At 36.9% G+C, this 19811-nt stretch overlaps 1 protein-coding gene across 1 annotated transcript in view; it reads right to left on the bottom strand.

The window, feature by feature from the left end:
* Positions 1-2335: 2335 nt before the first annotated feature.
* Positions 2336-19811, bottom strand: part of LOC105439546 (GATOR complex protein MIOS) — a 35341-nt gene continuing 17865 nt past the window's right edge. The window contains exons 12-23 of the mRNA XM_030990457.1: positions 19519-19659; positions 18088-18163; positions 16670-16883; positions 15149-15220; positions 14301-14407; positions 12128-12300; positions 11219-11404; positions 9885-10018; positions 8270-8435; positions 6752-6884; positions 5476-5581; positions 2336-4717 (exon numbers count right to left, since the gene is read on the bottom strand). Of these exons, the coding sequence (XP_030846317.1) occupies positions 4618-4717; positions 5476-5581; positions 6752-6884; positions 8270-8435; positions 9885-10018; positions 11219-11404; positions 12128-12300; positions 14301-14407; positions 15149-15220; positions 16670-16883; positions 18088-18163; positions 19519-19659 (1608 nt within the window). The 3' untranslated portion in view covers positions 2336-4617. The remainder of the gene's footprint in view (positions 4718-5475; positions 5582-6751; positions 6885-8269; positions 8436-9884; positions 10019-11218; positions 11405-12127; positions 12301-14300; positions 14408-15148; positions 15221-16669; positions 16884-18087; positions 18164-19518; positions 19660-19811) is intronic.

Raw genomic sequence — 19811 nt, 5'->3', positions numbered from 1 at the left:
AATGATGGTGGTGATGGTGATAGTGATGATGATGGTGGATTTTGATGATAGTAATTTGTTGGTGGTAATGGTGATCCTGATGAGGATGATGGTGATGAACATGTTTAATCATAATTGCACCCTAGATATACAAATAATCATAGCACATGTTTTTACATAACCCCTGTATAAAACAATTTAAAACCTTCAACAACAAAGAAAATGGAATTTTTCATGAAATTGTCTGTACTAGATAGAAAATATCCAAAGACACATGGATGTCAACTTGTTCACTTGATTACATCTTCAAAATTTCATACCTTACTCATTAATTTTTTTAATCTGATTTGGCTCAAACTTTTCAGCATTCCATTTCTTTCATTGTTCTGCTTCCCGGCCTTCTCCTTTACATCTCTGCCATTCAATCATTTCACAGAACTACACACGACTAGTAAAGAGAAACGCACACCCTTACACAGTTTTCATTATAAGAAATAATATCTATTTCCATTACCATATATTTTAATTTTTCCAATACAGCAGAGTCCTTAAGTTACAATTTGTCGCATTAATAAAATAAATGCATAAATTGGTATTTATTACTTCTGGAATGAAACAAATGTCAAAAATTTAGCTCTCATTTATCGTTTAACTTGATTAATAGGCAGATAATATTTTCATTGATAAACACAGTTAAAGAGGAGGCTTTCATAAAAAAGACCAGATTTAGGTCAATATCTCAATTTAATAATAAAAGGAAAATAACTTCTGCAATACTTTTAATAGCCCGACAATGTATAATAACTTTTTATGGCACATTTGTGTAGTGGTACCTATTTCAGAATGATTTAATACACACAGATACCAATAATGCCTTAAAAAAAAAAATGTTGTATTGCCCTTTAGGTGCTGAAACATGGGTTGGTCGGTCAGAATTTTTTTTTTTTTTTTTTAAATTCCCTCTTTGGGCTAATATTTCTCAGTTTTGAATGCTTTAATACATTTTTTCTTCTAAAAAACCCCCCCAAAACTGTTTAAAAGCCGACCGTAGATTTCAAGATTTTTGGGTCGGTTGCAAAGGGCAATACAACATCTTTTTTTTTAAAGGCCTAATGCATATTGTCTATTCAGAGCCAGAAGGGCATTAACTCTGTGTTACAGCATATTAGTTAACACGCCCTTCTGGCTCCACAAACAGACGATGTCATCTTGGTGATGATAATATGAGCAAGGCAACACAAGTGTACAGCATCAAGTGAAGAAGATGGAACAGATATATTCTGCCAATCTTGGTGCAATAGCGATTTCAGACACGGGGGAAGTCATTCACAACAGCATCAATGCATCCTATTCTGGGCCCCGTTTCACAAAACTTGACACCAGTGACAAATGACAGTTTTTGTTATAAGCTACTGAAATCCTTGCTTCTAATTGGTTATCAGCAGATTCGTCACTGATATTTGTCATTGAAAAAAGTCTTTGTGAAACACCCTCCAGGGGGTGTTTCACCAAGCCTTTTTTCAATGACAAATGACAAAAATCAGTGACAAATACGCAGATAACCAATCAGTAGCTTATAACAAAGTTTTGTGAAACGTCCCCAAGGTTCCTACTTTTTCTTGTGTTTGGAATGGCTGCAATTAAAACCTTGCCAAAGAACGAAAAATTCATGGCTAATATACCAACCTGGACTCATTCACCCACAGCCTTGTGTAACTTATAATAGAATTATAGAAGACACAAAAAGTTGTTATTGTGTATAATCCCTATGGACACACAGGATATGTACCCATTATGTACATAAATATTACTCTATTGGTTTGACATTATTATAAACATTCAAATAGACTATTATAATTTGAATATAAAACAAAAACAAGAAATAAAATGATGCTGCTGATAAGTGTCGGCTTGCATGGTGATGTAGATATAAAGTAGGTTTACGGTGGCGCCATGTGAGAGAGGGCCTGGGGACGATTGGGGAGTCCTGAAAAGGACTGTCTGTAATCTTCCTCTCTTGAGATTCAGTGTAGTCCTGTACCAGTGCTATAGTTCTCTTTAGAACTATAAGTTCAAAGAAAGATTACCAACAGTCCTCTTCAGGACTACACACTCTTAAGAAAGAAAAATTACAGACAGTCCTTTTCAAGAGTCCCAAATCACCCCCCCCCCCTCTCTCACATGGTGCAACCGTAAACCTACTGTATAAGAAATAACATGCCTAGATCTAAACAATCCAGGAGTAAAATAAATTGGTCAGCTGTACTGGTGCTATATAAATTTGTAAACACGGATTCTTTCTTCTTCAAAAAGGTAACTATAAACCTTTGTAAATTTCTGCCCACGTTTGTTTTCCTTATGGTGTTGACAGCTGTGATATGGGGAGCCTTAACAATCCAATAAATGTACATGTAATCCACGCTGGGCTTATTCACAATGCTGTAAAATTCACTCAACTACCCCTCACATTTCTTCTACTTCCATGAAATATCTTTTGTTTGCTCAAATTCAACAAAAAGAATGTAAACATGCAATGTATTTGAAGGAGTTTTCCTCCATAGAGTAAATCCACAATTAACAGAACCCCTTCTGGCAAGCCACAAATTCTGATGAAAACCCTTTATCTCCTAGTGAATGCCAAAGCTGATAGTTTTGTCAACTTTTCCCCAAAATGCATCACATGAAATCGCCTAAATACTGGTATCCCTAGATGGCGCTGGGGATTAAAGGAGTATTGCTTGGCAATAAAATATTCTTGGTCCAGGGATACATGTACATCATACTAAGGAAGACAATATTAAGACTGCATGACAGTCTGAGACGTGAATGTTATCATCACATGACTATGGTCCATTGTGGATATAAACTGAACATACATGCAACTACTGCAGCTATGACCGATATTATATATATCATCTTAGCTGCTCAACAGATGAAAAAAGATATGGGCCCGTTGCACAAAACTTACCATTGATAGTAACTTTGCCATCAATAGTAACTACCATGGAAACCTTGATTTTGATTGGCTGTTGAGCCCTGTTACCATGGTAGTTGCCATTGATGGCAAAGTTACCATCAATGGTAAGTTTTTTGCAACAAGGCCATGAAAGGTCACATGATGTCAAGCTCTCTGAAAGGTGAATCAAGACATTGTTGCTGGCTTTTTTTACCAACCAATTTCTGACTGCAGAACAAATCCATATTCAGAGAAAATCACACAGAACTTTTTGAAAAATTTAAAGATGATACATGTATAAACAAATGTAATACAGTGGAAACTCAGTATAAAGAGGTCTGATATTAAACAGGGTATCTGTTATAACAAGGCGTTTTTTGCTGGTCCATGCTCTTTATATTCTTTTGCTTTTACCCTGATATAAAGATTCCCGATATAACAAGGTAATTTCCTTGGTCCTAAGGACTGTGCACTGTAGCTATGTGTATGTACAGCACAGAAACTTTGGACACTGATGTACTGCAACAAATAAGAGACAGGGTTGAATGTGGTTATTAATACTTAATTTTCAAAATGTGCATTATTTTGAATTCCATTTTTTTTCTTTGTGCATATCTTTGAAAATAAAAATATACAGGGTGAACAAGTTTTGTGGTGTAAAGTGGAGGAATTCGCGAGAGCTTTGTGAAAAGCAATTTGAAATGGGATCAAACACTATATTCATGAAATTTTCATTCAAATCACTTTGGTTGATAAAACCTGTGACGATTGTCTAGATCACGTGAAAGGTCACATGACCAACAGCTGATCTCTGGAAATGAATCGTGATAACCTGTTCAATACGTATTTCAAAGAGAAACACTGTCCAAGGGAAACAAACAATTGTGAGTGTGTGTATATTGGGTTTTTACAGACGTGTATCAATCAGATATGATTATTTACGTCTGGGGACCGACCTTTAAACGTCACCATCCGATAGGCGTGACTCAGTTTTGGACCTGCGTCCTCGCCTGAATCGGTTTGTAACCTCCACTGTTAGCTGGATTACAGGCGCACGCCACAACGCCTAGTCTCATCTTTATAGGAAAGTAGTCTTTCTATATACATGAAGGTGGTTGCTAACTCGCTATATAAGCAGATTTACAGTGGAGGTGCTATATAGTGGTATAGTGGTTCTTTCACTTGACTCTCAATCCAAGGCTTGAGGGTTTGAATCTCAGCTCAGCAAGAGTAGACGTTAATCCGCGTTTGCCACTCTAGACCCAGATGTAAATGGATACCTGTCACTTGCTGTAGTAATAATAATTGCAGAGCCCTCAGGAGGCCGCTACTAAGTCCTGGAACTTTTTACTTGCACCATGTGAATAGCATTGCACCATGCACCTGGCTCTCGTAAGCACACACACACACTCATCAGTCTGCAAGAATCTTCAACTGTGAAGGAGGTAGACTTTACCCAAAGAAGAAGAAGAAGAACAGCATTGAAGCTGATGAGGCATCCCTCGGTAAACATTATCATTGTTATTGTTATCTGACTGCATAGCCAAACCTTGTGATAGATCACATGACTAACAGCTTTGTGGAAGGTGTACCAAACCTCAAATCAGGTGATACAAGTGAGTCACGTGACCAAGAGGTCTCTGGAAGGTGGCATAAGCATGATAATGAAATCATGTGATGTGTCACTTGACTGAAATCTCTGTTGAAGGTGAGACGGCTGCTACGGAGTCTAGAAGCATACATCGGCACATACATGATGTGACTGGGCATTCACTGTGGGTCCTGCATAGAAGAAAAATAACATATAGAGAGTGACTAACTATATCAAAAAAATGCATGTTTGATACAACTTTAAAAGTATATGTGAAATAATAATCCAAATAGAGCTACAGGCCTCTGGTAAATGTGGCATCTAATACTCTAAAACTAAATCTTTCTTCTTAAAAAATTTAACAGGCGTAAAAGTTGTGATGTTTGATATCATGTAGCACAGTAAATATTAAGATAAACAACTGAAAGATGAATCATGATGAAAGCTTGTATCATGAAATATTCAATTTCGATTCATCTGGAAATGTGGGGACACAGGAAGATGAAATTACATGAAATAAATAGAAAAAAGGCAAGCAAGATGATTTTCTTTGCTTTAACTTTGATGTTTCTACATGTATGTTTTGGAATAACCTACCACTAGACATAAGGAAAGTTTAATCTGTTGCTGTCTTCAAATTTTTGTGGAAGAAACACTTGTTTTTAGGAGCCTTTAAACATTTTTTTTGTACAGTGTGTTTATAAAGTAGTACTGTTAGGAGTTTTCTTTACATCACAGCACAGTAGAGTACGTTTAAATAATAGCTGCACTATATAAATTGATCTACATGTAGTTACTATTATCATTATTACTATCATGTAGTTGTAAACAACACAATCACATAATTATCGTTTTCTGCAAATTTACAAATATGAGAAACTGTTTAAATCAATCTGAATTTTCATGGCACTTTTGTTGCAATTAAAAGAAGTTTGTGATCTGAGCATACCGGAACCATTCTGTGAGATGATCAGCGTGACCTCCATGTCTACAGCTCTGACACCATGAAAACCATTCACCAAAATCAGTCTGTCTCATCATAGGTTGTACTGAAGCTAAGATTACAAAAACAAGGGCACTAGAAGGGTAAATGCAGTTTACAGAAATATTAATAATAATATTAATATTCAAAATCTGGAGTTATATTGTGCTTAAAAACGAAATACCATCTCTAGTCTAAGCGCTTTATAGATACCCCGGTCACTGGATTAATTCAAGCACAATGTGCACCATCTCCTCTTCCTGGGGAGTATTCCTACCATATGGTCACCATGAGGGCATATGGCAATTACTAATACAAAGGCTTTTGTCATCCTACTAGGTCCCCATTTCTCTCCTTGCTATGGAGTGGCAAATGTAGATTAATGCGTTGCCAAAAAATATTAGTGCCGTGTCGGGGATCAAACCCACAACCCTAATCTTATACGAATAGTGCAGTGGGTTCATAACGAGCAAAGATGGTGAATCGCCTCTACACAGGGCCTCCATTTAACGTCTTTTCCGAAGGGGGAGGGGGGGGGGGGGGAACGAGGAATATATCACTTTTAGGACATGTGTAATTCTGTATATATAAATTGAGCCATGAGAAAGGGCTTTTCAAAGATTAAATCTGACTGTAAGCTGTAGCTATAGGGACGGGCGGATGCTCAGTGCCAGTACAGGTGATCTAGTAACCGGGAGGTCCGGGGCTTGAAACCGGGTCACTGCACTCGTGCCCTTTGGTTAGGCATTAATCCTCATTACCAAGTCCCTTGGACAGGACTTAAAATCTGTCCTTCCCCCGGTTGTTTACTTACAAGCATATAAATGCTTTATTGGCAGTCACGTAAAACACTCATCATCATCTATAATATGAGCTTTTAGTCTCTTTGATCAAAACCTTCATCCGCAGTGTGAATGTAGCAAGTGAATATAGAAGGGATAAACATCTCATTAACAATGTACCTGCCAATCTTTCACAGCAAAGAGTAGGAATCTCCCAAGGCAAAAATAGGAATACAGTCTATTTTGTATACTTTTCACACAGAATATTTCAAAAAACTAGAGGAATGTACTGTACAAAACAGTAGCTAGAAGACCAAAACAAAAATAGGAATTATTCCTCCAAAATGGGAATGGTTGGCAGCTATGGGACAATTACTGTACTAATTCACTATACAAACTGAGACACGAGAAAGGGCTTTTCAAAGATTCAATCTGATTGTATGTAAGCTGTATATAGCTACCTGCTTGCTTGCTGGAAGGTTTGTAACTCCTCTGTTGTGGACTGAGTTTGGACTCGCCAGACCTGGTACCCATGTGCATCAAGCATAGAGCACAGCGAGGCAGCGCCTTCCTGCACTTGTAACAAGTATTCGACTGAAAAAAATAGGCACACACGAATACGAGGGGTCAGTGACACAAAGACATAACTCTATTTTGGCCATTTTGAGAAAAAGTGGTTTAGAGATAGAGGTCCACTTGGGCCTTAAGGAGTTAAGTCTATGTTTCACTAGCCATTGACTTCAATGGGGATGTTTGGTGGAGTAAATGTAAGTCTTTGTGTTTCCGGGAATGCCCACATTTATTAGAACATTTCGATATCAAATACAAATTTTGGCAAAATATGGAGTTACGTCTTTGTGTCACTGAACCCTCGAATATTGGTATTATTCCTTAGAGTTTGGACAAATATCAATGGATATTTATCTTGGGTGAATGATTTTACAAAATACATATCTATTCAGAATCAAGATGGCTCATCTTGAATTCCAATGTTATTCATATATTTGATGTTTTCTTGTGCATTAGTGAATATGCACTGTATGCAGGTTAAATCACAATGGGATAAAGAACGAGACATGTCAAATTAATTATTCAGCTAATTATTGAGACAATAGAAGTGGGCTCTCAAGGGGAACTTGACACCGTCGGGTGTTTACCCAGTAACAGGTGTTGTCAATCACCAGGATTAGCCTTCAGTTTTATGTCTAACAGGCTCTGTCTTTTCCCAAGTCAATATCTGACATTTGCATCATCCAAAGACTCTTTGAGAGACAAGGGGGCGAGATTTGGGCACCCATTAATGGTATTTCCACCAAGTCTGGTGTCAGCGACCTTCTGCACATAAAAAATGAAGGCCCATTGGCTTAAAAACTCGGTCCCCTTCAATAAAAAAAATGGCACGCATCAACACAGAATGGCAGACAGTATTAGGGGCTAAGGTGTACATGTAATTTGGACTACATGTACATGTTACATAACCAGTGCTTTATAGCAGGATATTAATCTACATCTGCCACTCTCCACCCAGGTGAAGTTCATGGGTATGAAATAGAAAGGAATATTTTGAACACCCGAGCACCTTAACACGGAAGCCGCTTTGTTTTAAAAGCTTCGTTAATACAAGAAATCATGGCTTTGTATCTCAGGAAAAATGAAATTGACTATAATAATAATAATAGACATTTCTATGGTGCCGTCTATCTAGAAATTCTATTCTGAGGCGAATTTATTATTACCCCGGCTTTAGCCTAGCTGCCATTACAGCGCTCCAGCATTTCAAGGAATTAATTCCTACCAGGTATCCATTTACATCACCTGGGTTGAGTGTGGCAAATGTAGATCAATGTCTTGCCAAAGGACATTAGTGCCGCGGCGGGACTCGAACCACGGACCTTGTGATCGACAGTCCGGTGACGTATCCACTCGACCACAACACCTCTACAATCTACATTATAAATTATGATGATTGCAATAATTACCCTTCTCTGCTGAAATCCTCTTGCGTAGCCTCCCATGTAGCCAGCCTTACCTCCCTTAGCTAGCTCGCTAGGTGAGATAGGACTCTGGCAGAAGTGACAGCTGATGTAGATCTGTTTGGACACTTTCTCTTTAGCATGAGCCTGGTATAGCAAATCAAACTTGGCCCTGAAGAGAAAATATCAACAAAATCAAGGTTAGGACTCTGACAGAAGTGACAACAGGTCGTTTCGTGGGCGGTATCTGAATTGCAATGCATCAAGTCTTTCATCTTCTTTGTGCATGGCTGATCGTCAACGAAACGGAGTTAAATCTTTTACCAACTGTTTGTTTATGGCAGGCAGCCAGTGCATGAAAACAAATTTGTTTAATTAAATTATGGAAATGCAAGCATTAGTTTCAAACAAACAGAACTTTGTTATTCCTGGGCAGAAAATGAACTTTCTAGAAATGTGATTTTCTTGTTGAAATTCAGATACCGCCCACCAAATGACTTTTTGTTACCCTCTCTTCAAATTGTTTTTAATCACTCATGCATGAAATATGCATCATATGTGCTGCATCAAATGAAAGAGGAGGATCTAAGCTTTACAATCATGTATCATTTATTAATTTTAAGTTATGATAAAACATCAATAATTCATTTTTTCTGGGACGCACTGTATATTGTGCAATTGCAAACAATGACTGATTTAGGTATATGTATTATTACATAATTGTTAACATCTCATCGTTCCAGCAGTCCCTAGACTCGTGAATAAAGCAATCAAGAGATGTGAGTTGGTCTAGCGGTACGGTCAGCTCTCTGTCTTTGCCTACAGCCAACTCAGGCGTACCCTGATTTGAGACCGAGTCACATCTTTTGGATGGTGACGTTAAAGGTCTGTCCCCAGATGTAAATTATCATATCTAATAGACCAGATCGTAGTTGGCACATGGTTCAGATGACCCCAAATATCCACAGATCTCTTAGACATAGATACATCCCACTTTGTGCCTTTTGGAATAATTACTCTTTGTTTGCCCTCTTGAAAGGATTACTTCCACCTCTTTTCAAAAGAATGTATCACAGGTGCATGCATGAATAATGATTACATAACTTTTGTGAGCATGTATCTAGTATTAGTCTCAGTGGGTTTTACAAATTTTGTGCAAGTGACCTTTATCTGTGCAGGGGCAGATTGTATGCACAAACTGGTCTATTGAGACACCTCTGTATCAAAAAACCCAATTACACACACACACACACTTTCAATCAAACTGATCCGTCGCTCCTCAAACTATTCTGTATTCGTCATCACCTGTGCCTGAGAGGGGATATGTGACATAATCCTACACTATGACCATCTAGTCTCTGGAGTTATGATCATCTTGTTTCCTAATTTTTTCTGGAAATAAAATTATACCTTCTATCTTAATGCCAGTCCCGGCCCCCCGTACTCAAGTGTTATTTAGGGTACGCGTATGCATGTTCCCTCCCTTTGAAAGCACCCCCCCTAAGTCCGATGTGTAAAGTTAATACGAGCCATTTTTTTTTGTGTACCGGTATTACGAGCCAGACTTTGTTGCGTGAAAAGTACCCCGTTACCCACGATTTTGGGTTCAATAAATGCTCACCTTTCATGCCATAGTCTCCACGTATCTAAGAGTTGTCGATAGCTTTCTATCCAGTGCTGCACAAACTCTTCCCTGTAGAGCTCTGGTGGTAGAGCCTGCACTGCCACAAGACTTGCTGTCTGTACATCAGCAGTCTGAACGGTACAAAACATAAAGTCATGGATCAAGTCAAATAGTAGCAAAAGAGCAGTATCATCAAGACATTAGGAGACCTCTTGAGATACTCCCTTCTTTTAATATATTTCTAATTAAATTAAACCAAACATACCTTACAGAAAAATATATTTGTTATAAGGATAGATCCATGCACAGATTTCGCAAAAAATGTAATGTGCTAGAATTAGGATGATATAGTAACCTGTTTATGTTGTTTTTGTCTTTGTTTTGTTTTTTTATCCATAATTTTCGGTTTCTACTTGTACTATATTTGCCATCATTTTGTATTATGATAATTATGTATTTGAAATACATGTGTTTCATATTTATTTGTATTATGTATGAGAAGTTTTGACCGAATAAAAAAACACTTAAATATTAAAAAAAAAAGAAGGCATTAGGAGACATCAGCAATACTAAGATAATTGCAAACCTGTGATAGAATACTGTGTGCTAAGCGTGAAACAGCCACAAAACTTTTCAAATTTAAGGGAAACCTCACCCTAAGAATATTTTGTTACCAAATATAATTTGTACCTTCTCAGCTATGATTTTCCCTTAATTGAAAAGTAAAGGTTTAATTACTGAATTAAAAAGTCTTTCCAAGTACATGTACAGCTTGGTGCATGATACCTGTACAAGTTCGCTTGGTACGTCACATTATCAAGAAAATGGCTGAGCCCATGTCATGCTAAAAGGCATTACATCATGCCAAGAGCATCTTCATATATCAATCTCTTGTACATTTTTGTAAGGAATATTGTAAATCAATAGAATCTTATACTTCAGCAACCCTACACTTATTTTTTAGGGTGAGGTGTCCTGTAATAACTCTAAGCTCCATAACACAGGGACATAGATTCCATTGTATATATCGAGGGTTCACAAGACGTAACTCCATATTTTGCCAAAATGAGTATGTTCAGAAAAATGTGGGCTTTCCAGGAAACACAAAGACTTAACTCCACCCAAGTCAATGTCTAGTGAAACATAGACTCATTTAACTCCTTAAGGCCCAAGTGCTCAGTGACACATAAATCACTTTTTCTCAAATGGCCAAAATGGAGTTACGTCTTTGTGTCACTGACCCCTCGATATGTACATGTATGTACACACGTAGGACCATTGCTCCGCAAATGCACAGTCCTTTGTGAATGCACAGTCAACAACTGTCTTACCCTGTCAACGTATGACTGCAAGAGCTCCACACCATCCTTGGTGAGTCCAGTCAGGAGAACACCTGCAAGGTTGCCATCGGTTACGACCTGCAAGGTCAGCTCCTGCACAAAGGTCACCAGCTGGACATCGTTGAGGAAGATGCAAGCAAAGGCCACACGATCCTCAATGCTGATCTCCAATTCTCTCTGTAACAACAATGAGAATCGGTTTTACACATTAGAAACTGATAAAGTTACAAGATTTCTTAAATGACTACTTTAAAACTATAGGAATAAGAATGAGAATTGATATAACATTCCTATATCAATTAAGAATAGTAAGCCAATCAACAAATTTAAATGACTACATAAGAAATTTCCTTTTGGTAAATTCTAATGTTCCCTCCTTCTTTTCTCTATTTTCTTTATCTTCCCCCTCTTTTGGTAATCTTGATTTTATAAGATTATATACTATTATTTTTATCTGGATGTGGAAATAAATAAATGAAATGAATTTTTTTTAAATGATCACTGTAAAACCAGACACTGTTGCAAACAGCCCATCAGAGAATAATATTATGTAGCAAGAAACATGTGAATGGAAACATATTCACTGCTATAATTTGATAATTTTGTGACATGTAACTGCCATAATCTTGACCATTAGATGATGAAATCTACTACAATCAAAACTGGACTTGTTCAATCTACATTGACGTTCATCATCAATAGTGATCTGTCAGTTTATGACAGGTTCAGTGACCCAATCAGAATTCTACATCAAGTGTCTCTCCAAGTACCTCGGTCTTTAGCCATCCGTTTCAGCATTTCAAATCCTGTTGCTCCACATTCTGCGATTAAATCATCTAGAAAGCCTTTACGAGGTCTTGACATTATGATGTACAAAATGCATTCTGCTTTTATACTTACAACGACAGCCTCGTATTTATCATCGCTAGTTGTCAGGAACCCAAACATTGCTCTGAGGTATGGATTACGTAGCTGACGACACAGAGCGCTGCACATTGAACACCAGAGGGTGTCCTTGTCTGGTGTAAATCCCGACAGCGCCATGGCAACCGGATGCAGGTCATGCTTGCCATCTTTACCACATGATGTAAAATAGGGTGAGATTTCAGTTAGAAAAGGTAAAGCACATTACAACAGAGAAAAAGCTCTTTATAAATGAGAAAGGTTAACAAAAATGTAAGTGTATGTAATTATCTTCACAGATAATACATAAGGCGTAGTGATGACAACTATATTCTTTAGACAGAAAAATATCACAAGTTTTGGTATTATGAAGAAAACTATGTTAGCATTTCTTTACTTTATGAGATAAACTAGATGGAATTCGACTGCGCGCAGTTGAAAATGATGCCTCCGTCATAGAGCAATTTTACAAACCGAAACGGAAGAAATTTTTCAAATTCAAGTTCAATTGTAATCCATTAACATGTTCTCAGAATATCGTGATTACAAGCAATTTCTCATATACATATATGACCCTTTGATCTTTGACCTCATGACCCTAAAATCTACTCAGTTCATTGGCTCTGCAAGATGTCCTGAGTTAAATAGTAATCCATCTGTCAGTTCTAATGAGAATGCGTCCACAAGCTATTTTTGCATACATAATGAGCCCATGACCTTTGATCTTATGAACCAAGAATCTACTCAGTTCATTGGCTCTGCAAGATACATAAATGATCTAAGTTTGGCAGGAATCCATCAATCTGTTCTAATGATAATACGATTACAAGCTATTTTTGCATACATAATGAGCCGCATGACCTTGACCTTTACCTCATGACCCCAAAATCTAATCATTTCATCAGCTCTGCAAGTAACATACATGACCTAAGTTTGGCAGGAATCCATCTGTCAGTTCTAATGAGAATGCGTCCACAAGCTATTTTTGCATACATAATGAGCCCATGACCTTTGATCTTATGAACCAAGAATCTACTCAGTTCATTGGCTCTGCAAGATACATAAATGATCTAAGTTTGGCAGGAATCCATCAATCTGTTCTAATGATAATACGATCACAAGCTGTTTTTGCATACATTATGAGCCCTGTGACCTTTGACCTTTGACCTTGTGACCGCAAAATCTAATCAGTTCATCGGCTCTGCAAGTAACATACATGACCTAAGTTTGGCAGCAATCCATCAATTGGTTCTTGAGATAACGCGATCACAAGCTGTTTTTGCATACATAATGAGCCCTGTGACCTTTGACCTTTGACCTCGTGACCCCAAAATCTAATCAGTTCATCGGCTCTGCAAGATACATACATGACCAAAGTTTGGCAGGAATCCATTAATCGGTTCTTCAGATAACGCGATCACGAGAACGGGACGTACGTACAGACGTACGTACGGACGGACAACCCGAAAACATAATGCCTCCGGCTACTTCGTAATGGAGGCATAAAAACTTTCTACTGTACAACACAAGGAAGCACAACCCCTTAACTATCAATTGCTTTGGATTGAAGAAGAAAGTCAGAAAAAAAGAGTGTGTGGCATAACTACATCAAATGATCAGGAAGTTTAATAATGAACTGTAATGGGTCAAAAAAACTAATTGGCTGGTTCGATTTGACTGATGACAATACAGGTCAATATAAATCTTCATATGTGATTGATATATGATTTCTGCATTGAAACAAACATACACACACACATACATACATAAATATATATAATATCAAATCAAAGTGCTTTAGAATATACAAGGTATGATTTGTTATATAACAAGGTGATTTTGCTGGTCCCAGCTCTTTATATTCTTTTGTTTTTTTATCCCGTTATAACAAGATTCCTAATATAACAAAGTAATTTCCTTGGTCCCAAGGACCTTGTTATAACAAGTTTCCATTGTATGTCCATGACAAATAAAGTGACTGCAAAGTTGCAATTGATTAGAGGACTTACGATTGATTGCATCAATCAACCTTTTATAAGACAGGGCCCAGTACTCTGAAGGACCCATTAACAATTTCTCTTAAAATACAATTTTATCTATACCAGGATCCCGTCCTAATAAGAGTTGATATCAATCGCCCAGTATTGAGATGACTAGGATTTGCTCGTACCTTTAGCAGCATCAGCCCCTTTGTTGAGGATATCAATGGCTTGCCTCATCTTCAGATGGAACACACAAATAGCTGCTGCTCTCTCATAGTTTCCCTCAGACTCTAACCTATAAACATTGCATTGTACATAAAAGGTACATTTTTGTTACTTTTTTTGTAATAGATTTGGTAATTTCTTTGAGTTATGCATAAATCTATTACAATCAACATTCTTACATATCCGGTAGGCAGAAATTCCTTGAATGCTTGAGCGCCTTTTAATGGCAGCTGGGCTAAAGCATGTGTAATAATATGATTGCAAGGCCCTCAGGGAGAACAGTATTAATATTAATGAGGCTTTCCTGGGTAAACAAGATGTATTATCATTATATTATTATAGCAACTTTAGTGTTAAGTATCTTTTTACTATTACACGCAGTACATAACTTGTAAGCCATCAAACTATGCAAGTATGTCTTTTGTGATCTACATATGTATATTTCAATAGATCTGTTTATCAATGCATTAGAATCCATAAATATTTCTTTTTTGAAACTCCTTGTAAAAAGCCAGTAAAGTCACCTCCTAAACATGATAGCTAATTCTTACATGCATTATTTGTTGCTTTGTCAGACAATCCTCAGGCTTTTGGCTGTCAAAAGACGTTTGAAATCTCTTTCAGTGTCACTCAAACGATAATCTATATGTCTAATGCCCTATTTGAGTGCCTATTTAGATACCCTGTGTAATTCCATTTTATAAAATGCATATTTGTGCTGTCATACTGTATACATAATGGATGCTAAAAATCATCATGCCACACAAAAGGGGCGATAGTAATTCTGTCTATTCCAATATATGAGTATTACCTCTGTGTGAAATCCCTGAAGGCATTAGGATCACTATCAAAGTCCCATCCACATAACCTGAGTGCTTGGGACCTGTCAAACAGAGAAATAGGAAACAAATATTTCTTCATTTTTCAAATTATATTTATTCATGGTCTTGAAATATATTCAAGACCACATATAATTTGTCCGCATATAATTTTATAATGTTTTATAATGTTTGAGGAAATTTAGTATTTGTGACAATTTATCATTTCGTTTTTGAAAATAATAATTTTTATATACTGGTATATATATATTTGCTTATTTATGATTCATTGTCAGAAAAATACTTTTGTACTTTATATTATTATTGTTATCGAAAAACTGTGTACTTTAACATGAATGCAGAAGAAAATCAAATCAAATCATATTGAATCAAAAAATAAATATTATTAGCAGCCAATGGCTGAATTATTCACATTTTAGGAGCAAATTTTAAAAATACATAAAATGCGATATTAAAAACGGTAAAAATATACGTAGGGTACATAGATCAATGTGGTTTGAATAATTGAAGCAAAACATAAATAGAAAAAACATCATTAATCATAAAACACAGTTCATAATCTAATAGAGAGAAGTAATTGTATTTGTGATTGATAAACTATGTCCATCGTTCTCTCCCTTCTATTTATCCTCTTCCCTCTGTCTTTCACTGCATATTAAGCCATAGCGTTTGGGACATTGCTTTCAAGGTGACTCAAAGTGGTTTTAATAGTCTTAATAGTCATTGGAGTAGTTGTTCTAATTGTTGAGGTCAAGTAAAAAAAAAAAACCTGTAAAAGGCCCTTTATAATATGAAAACATATATATGACCAATTCAGACTTGCATTATTTTTCTGCTTTAAATCTGACTGAGAAAATTAAGATGTTTCTTGTGAAGAAGAAGGAAAATGCATACTTCTGCGGTATCAATGCTATAAATGGTTACTGGAAAAATTATTGAATTGCAATTACAACTTGGATCTTATTGAGGAAAACATAACCCCTCCAGGGAGGGACAGACAACGGCTTTCAAACACTGATGCTCTGAAGACTCCTCCCTCTTTCTAGGTAAATTGTGCAGAGACGTTCTTCTTTAAAACACCATCTAACCCTCGCATCCTGCTTTGTACCAATAAAAAAAAACCTCCAGTAGTCTATCTAAACATTCTCCTTTCCCACACAAAATACCCCACCTTACTACTTGCCCCCCCCCCCCCCCCCCGCCCTGTATGAAACAATGTAGAGACCTTTCTTTGCTCCTATAGATATTAGCCTCCCGCATTCCGTCCACTCCCTCCCATGCTATTGGGTCTCTCCTATACAACACCATCTACCCTCCCACCCTGCTTTGTTCCTAGAAAAAAAATGTATTAAAGCATTCAAAATTGAGAAATATCAGCCCAAAGAGGGAGTAAAAAAAGAAAAAAAGAAAAGATTTCCGACTGACCAACCCATGTTTTGGCACCTAAAGGGCAATGTATACAACATCTTTTTCTTAAGGCCTAATGTAGAGACCTTTCTTTGCTTCTATAGATATTAGCCTCCAGCGTTCCGTCCAATCCCTCCCATGCCATTGGGTCTAGCTTGCTTCTCAGTCCTCCTGCCTGGTTCTCGGAGCCTTCCCTACACATCAGCTGTTTCACCCCACAGAAGTCCATCATGCCTGATGGCGTCGAGGAGGACTTTGAAGACGATGCGGATCGGCTGATCGTCTGCAAGGATTTTATTCGTACACATGTAGGTTAAGGGAAATGTAGACCTTTGTTAATGCCCCACTGCACTACTTATAGTTACTTGCGCCCTCTATTTAGAAAACAATGCCTAATCAGTGCCTGTTGGTCCCCCAAGATGCCCCTTTTCTTATGATAATCAAGAGCTGATTTGATGAGATAACCACCTGTCAGTGACCTCGCAGGGAGGCTAATCCCCCTGGCTAAACTAGTGCAGACAGGCTTGATATATACATCACTTTATAGAACTATTTTACATAGCTAACCAAAAAAATACAAATTTCTCATCTGCATCCCTCATTCTGGATTTTCATGCTTTTCAAGATTGGTAGCTATGGGCTAAACAGGCCTGGCTATGCCTGAAATCAATTGATAATTATAAAAAAATGATTGCTGTTATTACATATAACACTTCAAAATGTTTTTCCCTTTGCAGGCCAGAAATACACAATTGTATGAATATAATAGTAAACAGAAGAAAGTACCCTTTGATAACTCCCTTCTGAATTAAAGGTAATACAAAGTTTTGGTATGGGTCATGAATTTGGTTCAAATGAACTTATTGGAAGCAACAGCGATCCTACAATATGCAGTGATCGTTGTCGCGGTTCAAGTCGAGTCTAAAGTTATGAAATTGTAAATAATAAACTCTTTATGTTGTATAGCTCCCTCTCAAGGTCAAGATATTAATTAAGCTATAAAACAATGTTTCTCGACCAAAATTGACCGATTAGCTATTCCCGTTTGGAAATTATATATCGTATCTACATGTTCTGAGATTTTCATGGTCGCAGCTACTATTGTACGGCTTTAGGCGCTATTTGAAATTTATCAAAATTTACCGGGAGCACCGGTAAATTTTATTATTCAATTTTTCTCGAAAGCAGAAGTGTTTTAGGTGCTAAATTTTCTAGTGCTTATAATACATCCATAGGGGCATCCAAATGTATCAAAAATGTAAAGAATCACTATCCCCCCAATTTTCAAAATTTCCCCAAACTTTGCATTACCTTTCAGGAATTGGAATCTTGACTTTTCCTAGATTGAAAAACTTGACGGCAAATGAAACTATGGAAATGAAATCAACCTTGAATTACCCCCAGATTAAGCTATTGCGATACAACTTAATATAATCATATCGTTGACATGAGTATTGAATTGAATACTGGCCCAGTTCATTTACAAGTGTTTAAAAAAGGATATTGTGTAACCAATGCCATAGTTTGTTGACCTGCAAGTCATTGCCTGCTAATGCTGCATTCTGGCTTAGGGGCTCGGTCTGGAAGAGAAAATCAGAAGGGAATACAAGATACAGGTAAGATAAACAAGTACAATGATGATGATGAGGGGATGATAATGATGATGATTATTACATTGATGATAATGGTGATGGCTATGATAACGATGATGATGATAATGGTGATGATGATAAAGGATGATAATGATAAAGGATGATGACGATAATAATGATGATGATGATGATCTTGTTGATAATGATGAAGATGATGATGGGGGTGATGATGACGATGATGATGATGATGATAATAATGATGATTATAACATTGATGATAATGGTGGTGGTTATGATAACGATGATGATGATAATGGTGATGATGATAAAGGATGATAATGATAAAGGATGATGATGGTGATTATGATGATGATGATCTTGTTGATAATGATGAAGATGATGATGGTGGTGATGATGACGATGATGATGATGATGATAAAAATGATGATTATAACATTGATGATAATGGTGGTGGTTATGATAACGATGATGATGATAATGGTGATGATGATAAAGGTGATAATGATAAAGGATGATGACGATCGTTAACAATAACGATTATAACAATACTGATGATGATGATGATAATGATGATCTTGTTGATACTAATGACGATGATGATGGTGGTAATGATGATGATAATGATAATGATCTTGTTGATGATGATAATGGTGATAAATGATGATTATAACGATTATGATGATGATGATATCAATATGTCCTCCTTACATGACAGAAGTGTTATTCATCTGCTCCTGTTGATAATCTAGATCTCACATTATAGGCATCGTTTAACATCAGACAATGTTAAATCTGAAATGCACGGCCCTACGTGTTATCAGTGTCTGTGATATGGTGTAATATTGAAGCCCTAAAAAAATTGCACGTCAAAATGACCAAGAAGTGCCTCAAAAAAGTAAAAATCTTTAAATGACCGGTTTTACCATACTCGTTTTCCCCAATAGACTGTAGTGTAATGAAAACCGTTAGGGAAACGCAAAATTTGATTTCGATTTCCAATCATAAATATCTTGATAATCAGACAGGCGATCGGCTTGTAAAAGTCATGGGGTTCCTGACTGACCTAAAGTTTTATAATTATCATTGCAGCATGAGCTAAATCTAGAATTTTGTTTCTGAATTTGAGACAAAGTTACCGGATCCCTTTAAAGCTTGCAAAGCACACTGAGTTGGATATCGATGAGAATAACATAATGGAGATAACTCTATGGATGATTATCCTGTGTGTATTCCCCCTTCACTGTACACACGCGACATCTTTCTCTAGACATTTTTTACACAATCTCCTTTGGTAAGCAAAAAAAAAAGAGCTTCATACTAACCTTCATACCGTAGCCATTAGAAGCCCTTCTCTTCATGGTACTTGATATATCCTCATCTTCCATAGTGCAATCAGAGGATGGAAGACAGTAGAAAAGATGCCTCCCTGAGGCTACGGAATAGGAAGAGTGGGGAGACCAATCCTAAGAGGAAACACAATGAAGAAACAAATCATATACAGTGAAACCTGTATATAAAGACCGCTCAAGGGAGCCATGACAAGTGGTCATTATAGGCAGGTGTTTTTTTATGTACAGGTTTCTTTAGTACAGGTTTGCAATGAGAACTGATATTC

This window comes from Strongylocentrotus purpuratus, unplaced genomic scaffold (genome assembly GCF_000002235.5).
Source record: "Strongylocentrotus purpuratus isolate Spur 01 unplaced genomic scaffold, Spur_5.0 spur5_scaffold_19, whole genome shotgun sequence".
NCBI lineage: Eukaryota > Metazoa > Echinodermata > Echinoidea > Camarodonta > Strongylocentrotidae > Strongylocentrotus > Strongylocentrotus purpuratus.
This window is presented reverse-complemented; position numbering and strand designations above follow the sequence as displayed.